This window comes from Olea europaea, chromosome 3 (assembly GCF_002742605.1).
Source record: "Olea europaea var. sylvestris chromosome 3, O_europaea_v1, whole genome shotgun sequence".
NCBI classification, from domain to species: domain Eukaryota; kingdom Viridiplantae; phylum Streptophyta; class Magnoliopsida; order Lamiales; family Oleaceae; genus Olea; species Olea europaea.
In genome coordinates, this window is record NC_036239.1 from 12,762,199 (window position 1) to 12,771,485 (window position 9,287).

At 34.8% G+C, this 9,287-nt stretch overlaps 1 protein-coding gene across 1 annotated transcript; it reads right to left on the bottom strand.

Annotated features, from left to right (window-relative positions):
• Nucleotides 1–220: 220 nt before the first annotated feature.
• LOC111386536 (ATP synthase subunit O, mitochondrial-like) lies at nucleotides 221–8,765 on the bottom strand. The gene is made up of 6 exons (XM_023010997.1): nucleotides 8,516–8,765; nucleotides 8,236–8,286; nucleotides 7,688–7,931; nucleotides 6,910–7,022; nucleotides 674–760; nucleotides 221–586 (listed from the first exon to the last, which is right to left on the bottom strand). The coding sequence occupies exons 1-6, from the start codon at nucleotides 8,642–8,644 to the stop codon at nucleotides 458–460; spliced, it is 753 nt and encodes a 250-aa protein (XP_022866765.1). The 5' UTR covers nucleotides 8,645–8,765; the 3' UTR covers nucleotides 221–457.
• Nucleotides 8,766–9,287: the final 522 nt, after the last annotated feature.

Sequence of the window (9,287 nt, forward strand, 5' to 3'; positions counted from 1 at the left end):
TCTATGTTCATCTAAAGAATCCTTTACGAGAACATAAAAACACTTGTTTGCCCTTCATTATTAAAATAAGAAACAAAATAACAAAAACAAAATTCTACAAAATACTTATTTTTAACTAAAAATGGACTACATATTTTTATTTTAGTATTCAATTTTGGAGATGGCTAGCATACTAGAAACAGGCCGAGATCCGTCAATCAGAACTAGCACAAACTGTGGATGTAAAATGCGGAATTTGCTTAAAAGTGAATTTTAAAGCCACTCATCAAAGTAGACAATGTGATATTTCAATTTCACTTGGAACAGATTGTAATAATTCAGTAAATACCAGATGAAAGATGTCATCAGATTACCAGTGTTTTTGGCATGACTCAACCAAGAATGGAGTAGCAATTTTTTATTTGAATGCATTCTAGGCCAACTGATTGAGAAAAAATAAGCAGAAAAGCAGGGAGTACTAGTGGCTGTCTAAGTTGACAGGTTCCCGAAGGAATCGCTCCATCTGCCGTGCCCTAGTCCTTATAGACATGTCAAAAACTTTCTGTCCAAATTCCACGACAAGCCCACCAAGAATACTGGTATCGATCTGCATACACGGAATCAAGTCTCAAATGTTTTTCAAATCAAGAAAGTAATTAGCAGTGCAACAATATGTTTGATAAGTAATCAGTACCTTCTGCTCAACCTTAACTTTCTTCCCGTGTCCTATTATATCCTGCAACGTTTCTTTCAGTTCTTTCTCCTCTTCTGGAGGTAAAGGCTGCAAAGAGAAGGTGGAACATCAGAAAAAGAAAGAACTAAAATGCCATGGATGAAGACAATTGATAATTGATCTCACAGATGCGCTAGACTATATATACTAAAATTAATGACAGTAGGAATGTTTACAGTCCAAGAATTTTAAAATTTGTAATTTGTCAGCGTGGTTTATTGCCTTCAGAAGAGAAAATTTAAAAATACTCAAAAAGTACATGTGAATAGAATGGACATATAATCACCGTTACCATCCAAGATCTAACCATATAGAGACTCAATATTTTAGTTTTTGCACGAGTATAGCCAATGTCATATTGGTTTTTGCACAGCACGAGACTCCATTCATATTACTTTCTGCAGAAGTATAGCCGATATCATGTCACTAGAACCAGATCAAAGCTATAAAATATGACCCAGAATAGCACAAAAACAAAAATGTATTTGAAATACCATGGCTTCTAAACATTATAGACCATTTGGTACCTGCTTCTTTCGTCCTTCCATTTAACATATAACAAACAGCTTCAATTTTTGATAGAACTGACATATATGCAGTTCCAAAGGTAAGATCTTCAAAGAAAAAGTCCTCTTTTTTATTTTAACTTTCGAAGTAAGAATATCCTCCACAGAACCAAATTATCTATGAGCCCCCATATTGACTTTAATCTACTTTAGGCCAATTGACCTATCTACAAGTCCCAGCATCATATTTACTGCAACTTTCTACGTCGACATTCAACAATATTCCATCTTATAGACTACTGATCAAGCTTGAGAACGCAAAAGCAACAGAAGAAAGAGCAGAAAACAAGAGAAAAAAAATAAGAATTTTTTTCCTCATGGTTCTAATTGTTGTATAACTTATCGTGAAATTTTCTCCAATATGTAGATAGACCAACTGATAGAGTCCTATCAACGTGGAAGGACCTAGAAGAATTGAGAAACTTATTCAGTTAGAATAGATTTAGTTAGGGGCAGACGTATTTTGAGAAATAATGATGTGATAAGTTGCCTATAAATGTAAAGGGGAGGAATTGGGGATATTCATGCTGAGAATTAGTTGTTGAGTTAGGGGGAGAGATCTAAGCCTCTCGAATGCTTAGAATTGTTCTTCAATTTCTGTAATCGTCCATTTTTAATCAAAAAGTCACTCATTCAACATTTGAACTTGTTCTTTCAAGTGGTATCCTATCAATTGGTATTAGAGCCCTCGATTCTAGGGAGGATGGAAACAAATTTCAGCACGGAATTGAAGGAGAAATGGAGCTCCACAACTAATGATGCAACGAACAAGAGACCAAGCACTTGATTCTGGATTGGATTCGCTTGGCGGTCTCAAGATATCGATATTCTATGATGGCAGTCCAGATTGGTGGAGAGGGAAAGTTGAGGAAATTTTCAAAAGAAATCGATTGTTGGAGAGGGAAAAGGTGGAAGCCACTACGGTGTGTTGGGATGGTGAACCTTGGGAGTGGTTTCAATGGCTAGATCGTCGACGACCCGTGCAAACTTAGGGAGAATTAAAAAAATGATGTTGGATCGATTTAGCATGAGTAAAGTCTCTATTGGTGATAGATTTTCATCTGAAAAGCAGTGTGATGGGTTGAACTGGAAGACAGAGAAAGAACCACCAGCACTGAAGAGGAACATGAAAGGAAGGGGAATGGATGGGTTGCTACTTCATCGGAAACCACCCACGCATCTGAATTACCACCTCAATCTAATGAGATCTGGCCAAATAAAGGCAGCCGCGATCGACCTGAAGTATCCACCGAAGACTGGAGATCAATTGAGATCCTTATATCACCACCACCGGAGGAGGAGAAGAGATCGGAGCAGGTCGTAGAAAGAATCTCTGTGAATTGGCCGAATCAGGAGGAGAACAATGGAAAAATAATGGATTTCTTACAGTTGGACTGTGACAAGAAACTCGGCCAAATTCAACCACAGGGACTGGGCCTTATTAGGGAGCAAGCCCAAAGGATGGAGGACATCACTGAGATCATGAAACAGGCCCAGTGCTTCCCTTCAAATCAAATGACCCATAAGCAGACTCCAAGCCATTTCATTCCTTCGCAAAGCTCTAAGACAATATCGCCTTCATGAAACTTCCTCCAGAACGATATGCTGGCAACTGGATTAACTGAATCAGGACCTCTAGCCATCAGAAAATCCAATAATCCGGCTTGCAAAAGGCTAACTGAAGCAGGATTACAGTCTATGGAACTCAGGGTTCAGATTAAAAGTCACAAAGTGGAGGTCAACTTTTCTAACAAATATTTGGCATCACAGCAAGAAGGAACCAATTACCGAAGGGATTTGGAGATTCCGATGGAGGAACTTGAGAAAATGGACGGACATGAACAAGAGAGAAAGAAGAAAGGAGTGGCAGCCACTGTGACCAAAACCACCATCACCTCTGAAATTTCTATTTAAATCGATGAAAGTGAAACGAGAACGGCTGGTCGAACTCGCCGTGAGGAAACCACCATTAGAGGAAGTCGGAGGTTAATTGAAATTGTATCAGCTCCATTGCCGGTTGGTCCACAAGACACAGTGGAAGAAAATTCCATCAATAAGGAGAAATCGATGGCTATGGCTGAAGATAGAATGCGTAATGCTAATAGGTTGGACCAAATTGTGGCATGGGCCCAAACGGGAGAAGACAAAAAGAGGTTCTTGAAGCAAGAACAATTCAATTTCAGCCCATATAGAATTAAAAGTAATATCCATAGCCTAAACATAAGGCCCAGCCTTCACAGCCTTATTACCTTCAAACACTGTTTCTTTATCCAATTAAGCCCAAATTTAAATCCCAAACTACACAACTATCCCAAGACAGTTTATCCAACCTATCAAACACAAATCACCCATCAAACACCTCTCACCACTCAAACATCTATGATGGCTTTAGTAAGGCATCTGGCAATGACAGTGAAAATGTGCCTGATTAGCTGCAATTTTATTCCGGGCTATTAGGTTCAAAAATTGGAAAGCTCGCAAAGGAGTACGACCTATTATGGAATTTGTATGGATAAAATTCTAAGTGTAGGTGGTCGACGCCAAAACTTTTTAACTGCAATTGAGCTGAAATATCCCATTTTGACATTTGCTTTGACGGAGATACTTACCAAAGAAATGGTTCTGTTATATGATATTCCGAATTTTGAAGATGAACCACACTCCACCTTGAGGACAAGATGGATTTCGAGGGGCGAGTAATGATAGACTCCTATCAGCGTGGAAGGACCTAGAAGAATTGAGAAACTTATTCGGTTAGAATAGATTCAGTTAAGGGCAAGCGTATTTTGGAAAATAATGATGTGATAAGTTGCCTATAAATGTAATCGAGAGGGATTGGGGATATTCAAGCTGAGAATTAGTTGTTGAGTTAGGGCGAGTGATCTAAGCCTCTCGAATGCTTAGAATTGTTCTTCAATTTCTGTAATCGTCTATTTTAAATCAAAAAGTCACTCATTCAACATTTAAACTTGTTCTATCAAGTGGTATCCTACCACCAACCTTCCAAATATCTTGGGAAAAAACAAAGTAATGGTATTCAACATAACAACAAGTTACTCGTTATTCAAAATAAACATGGGTCTGCTATACAATCCTTTTTCTCTGTCCCATTCAATTTACAACTATCACTATTAAAATTTGCAGTAAAATAAGCATTTTGTGACCATCCGAAGTCAAGTTCATTTAATATATCCCTCTCTTCTAAACATTTATAAGGGTGAATGCGGTTCAGTTTGGGCGATTTGTACTATATTTCTGACTCAAACCATTTTATGCGGTTTGAAATTTATTCAAACCAAACCATTTTCTTTTTCGAAACCATAATTTGTGGTTTGATTCGATTTTAATCCCTGGTTTACCTATCGACATTATAGTAATACATTTAACATAAGTTAACATATAAGCTTAAACGAGAATTAATAATGTTAAATGTTAAATTACATTCATATTTACCATGAAATTCATGAATAAATTATTTTCAAAGTTGGTTGTTAAAAGATGTTAATAGAAAAAATACATCTTTCTTCATTTTTATTTACATTTTCTTGTTTCATATTCATATTATCATATAACGGGTGGTAAAGGTAGAGTTATATTCTACTATTATAGTTTGGTAAAAACTCCTTTCGTCTTGCTAGTGAAATGTTAAATAAGAATTGAACGAAATATATTTAAATGTACAAAGATTGATAGAGTTTCAGCTTATTAGCAATTGGACGAATTTCATTCTCTAACTACTTTATGAAAGTAGGGTAGTAGTACTAGCTATGGAACTTCAACATTTTCACACAATCAGTACAATTCGCCCTTCGTTCTTTCCAAACCACAAACAAATTCATTAATCATCTAAGCACACAAATAGTTATTTTTCTATCCAATCCACAATTCACAAGTGGGTAATAAGTTCAAAAACATCAAATAAAAGAAAGAACAACGAAAAAAATGGCTTGAATGCTGAGACTTACTGAAAGAGAAGAGAGAAAGGGGCAATTAAGGTAGAAATTAGGAGATTAACAAACAAATTCAACTGGCGATTCGTTCAGCAGTGACAGACAAACGTCAAATGTTAGAGAAATGAGAGTTTATGTTAGGACTTCTGAAACTTTGGACGTGATTTGTTGATGTAGTTTTGTTGAATTATGATTTTGATTGTTGAAAATATATATTTTCTTCATTTCATATGATTTTGAAATAATTTTAGTTTAGTTTAGATATTAGGTGAGGGTGGGTATTGTGAACTTGTTAAACCATAGGCCAATAATGATGAAACTAATTTACTTTCTATGATTATTTCAATAGGCTGGTTATAACTTGTATTGCTAAATTGGTATTTTCTGAAAACTAAAAACTGTAAAAATTTTAAGTTAACAAAATTAATGTTTTAACTAAAAAGTTTTAAAACGGTTCGATTTGATTTGGTGCGGTTTTTGAAAATCAAAACCTAAATCAAATCATTTTGAAACGGTTTGGTTCGGTTTGAGGGGAAAAAACCATGGGTCCACATGGATCCAAACCAACGATTTCAACTCAGTGGTTTCAATTCGGTTTGCGATTTCGCGATTTTTTTGTTTTTTTTTTTGTGTAGCCCTTGTTATATCAGGACTGTGCTCCTCCTAGAATCCATAGAACTATCTTTTAATTTGTAGGTAACCTCCAACCACAAAGAATCATTGCAGTCTTTCTCCAACTATAAGCCAATGCATAAAATCCTCTTCAAATTCATTCTTATTAATTACAAAGCCTGAGTACAAGAACCTTTTTAGACTACAATAATGTATTTAGACTTCAGTACCATCCTTCCAATCTAAACATGAGTAAAGTCTCCAAGAATAAACTTTTTAATCCTTACACAACCACCTGTGTAATGATAAATCTATTTGACTTGATTTTGCATAATTCTAGATATCTATTTGACATGATTAAAGAAACCAATAAATTGATTTGGGACTTAAATTTTCGTTTACAATTTTTTCAAGTAACACTATTTATATTTGCTACAACACATTATTTTTAACATTAATCAAAAAGTAACATTTTTCATTTTCCTATAGCACTTTTACCATATAAAAAAATCAGCAATCCAACTTGTAGAATTAAAAATAAAATACTTTCAAGATGTTGCTTTAAATAGCTCCAGTTTCAACCATTAAACAATGATATGTAAAGAAGGGCGATTTTTGCTGTCCGATCGCGATGAAGTAGAAATCAATAAAAATGCTGGCCCAAGACGTAGAGGAATCTAGCTTGCTGGGCCTTTCATAGTTTGAGGTTGCGCAAGTTAAAATATTTTTTAAAGGTAAACCAACCGTGAAAATCGGTACCGGCTCAGCAGGTTCCCGGTTTGAGCAGTCAATTGGCGGGTTTTCTTCCGGTTTTTGATTAAGTGAGTTTTAAGTGATGACCTACCGGTTTCTTGGCCATTCCCATTTTTCCGGTCGAACAAGCCAATCCAATCCAATTTTCAAAACATTGATTATTTCCACAATTTTACGACAATTTTGATCTCTTTAGGATTAAAATTTCTTTTTAACAATATAAAAGATACATTCATTACTCATCCTCACTAACAAGCCCCAGTTCAGAAAGAATAGTAATGCTTGTAATAGTCAGCAGCAAAGAAGATGAACTTACAATTACAGATGTTACAATTGCTTTTATTTCTCCCTTGTGTGCCATGGTCAGTTCTGCAAATCTCTGTGCTATGCGTTCTATGTGTCCTAGCCTCCCAGATTCAGCCACAACAGCTGGTACAAATAAGATAAGAGAATAACGCATAAACAAGAAGACCAAGAGAAAAATTAATAGATAACCTAAAATTATTTGATCAATCAACCAGAGATGCACGGACAACATCAGTATCAAAAGTATCATAATCATAAAACTACATGTAATCAATACTTGGGAAAAATGCACAGGCTTGCACATTTTTTGGCATTTCAAGCAATACAAGACAACAGTTGTTCATATAATACTATCAGAACCCACAAGCTTCTGAAAACTGGTGTTATGCAATTAACGTTATGACAAACCAGAGCATTGACATCCTATAAAATTTGCCTATTGTCCAGTGAATTCAAACCAGTGCTTACGATTGGCTATTCAACATCGTGGTTGTGTGGATGTGAATATGAATTTGCAATGCAATATATGCTGCAGTAAAGATGCAACTACTTAGCATAACCAAGTTTCAGTTACCTAAAGATGTTATCAATCCAAAAGTTGTGCCAGTAAACAAGTACGATCTAACCAACAAATATATCTAATAGCAGTGCAAGGCTATGCTTATATACTGACATGCTCTTAGAAAACTCAATTCATGCTCAAAATCATAAGATCAAATGTATTCCAACATCAATTCCTTCTCAATTAAAAATAATGATTTGTAAGCAACAATAAAAAGCGTTCTTACCCAAGAAATTCTTTGTGATATCCGCAAATTTAGCTTGAGCACAAATATCATTTATGGCCTTCATTCTGGTGTCAGCAGTTACTGATAAATCCTTCATGAACTGAGAAAATGTAGGACTTCTCTTTGAAGCCTCAACAAGGGTAAGCAGTTCAGATTCAACCTTGTCCAATACATTGGCTTTAACTGCCGCAATGTACAAAGCAGAAGCATAGTTTCCAGAAACACCAAACATTGTTAAGGGAACCTAAAAAGGAGACAGAGAAATAACAGAATGTCAAGACATTAATCAAGTGACGTGTTAGAAGACTATGACACAATTATTGCTGCTCGATCAAAATAATAGAAAGATTTCAGGAACTTAATCATGACACACGTGGCGAGAAAACAGAAATTACAACTTGAAGAACTTCTTTCATTAGGCATGGAAAATTTTACTAGTTCATTTACTATGGAATATCTACATTTCAAAAGATCAGATTAAGAGTCATGTAAAAATTGATAATCCCAATATATATATATATATATTGAAACTCAACGAGGATAATTACCTTAATTTTCTGCTCTTTCGGAGCAGATGCAGCCGCATAGTTCCTTGAGAACTACAAAAAACAAAATAAATAAAATAAATCAGTATCTTGTGCATTTGATTATGAAACACCAAACAAATTGATTTTCCCACATTTTGTTAATATAAATCCAACAGATCAAATAAAAGCAAGACATAACAAAGCTAAAACACTGTCAAAAAAATTCCGATTTCAATGAAATTTTCGTTAATAGAAAAAAACATTATTAAACAATTTTCCAAAAAATTATTGTTTTTAATACCTCCTGGTTGGTAAGAGTTGGGATGAAGGCCTTAATAGAAGCGGATCGATGTCCGGCGGTTAGAGTATCGGACGTGAGGACTCGGCGGAGACTAGGAAGGCCTTGTCTCAAATGCTGTGCCATTGCCATTTCTTGAATGCGAATGTCGAGGTTTTCTCGTAACCTCTTTTTCTTTAATTTTTTCACTGTAACAGCGATGCAACGCGAAAAGCTTTTTCCTGTATAGGCTTCGTTATTTTGACCTAAGGAAGCGTGGGCTTGGATGCTACTTCGGTTTGGACGATATGTATTATATTTTAAACGCAAATTATTTTATACAGTTTAAAATTTTTTCGAACCAAATCAAACCATTTTATTTTTCGAATCAAACCAAACCAAGATTTTAATCCGCGGTTTACCTTTGGACATTATAGTAATGTATTTAACTTAAGTTAAATATAAATTTAAACAAGAATTGATAATGTTAAATGTTAAATTACATTCATATTTATCATGAAAATCATGAAAAATTTATTTTCAAAGTTGGTTGACAAAAGATGTTAATAGAACAAATACATATTTTTTCATTTTTGTTTACTTTTTTTTGTTTGACATTCATATTGTCATATAGCGATTAGTAAATGAAAAGTTACATTCTATTATTATAGTTTGATTAAAACTCCTTTTGTTTTGCTAGTAAGATATTAAATAAGGATTGAACGAGATATGTTTAAATATATAAAGATTGATAGAGTTACGACTTATTGGAAATTGACAAATTTAATCCTTTAAC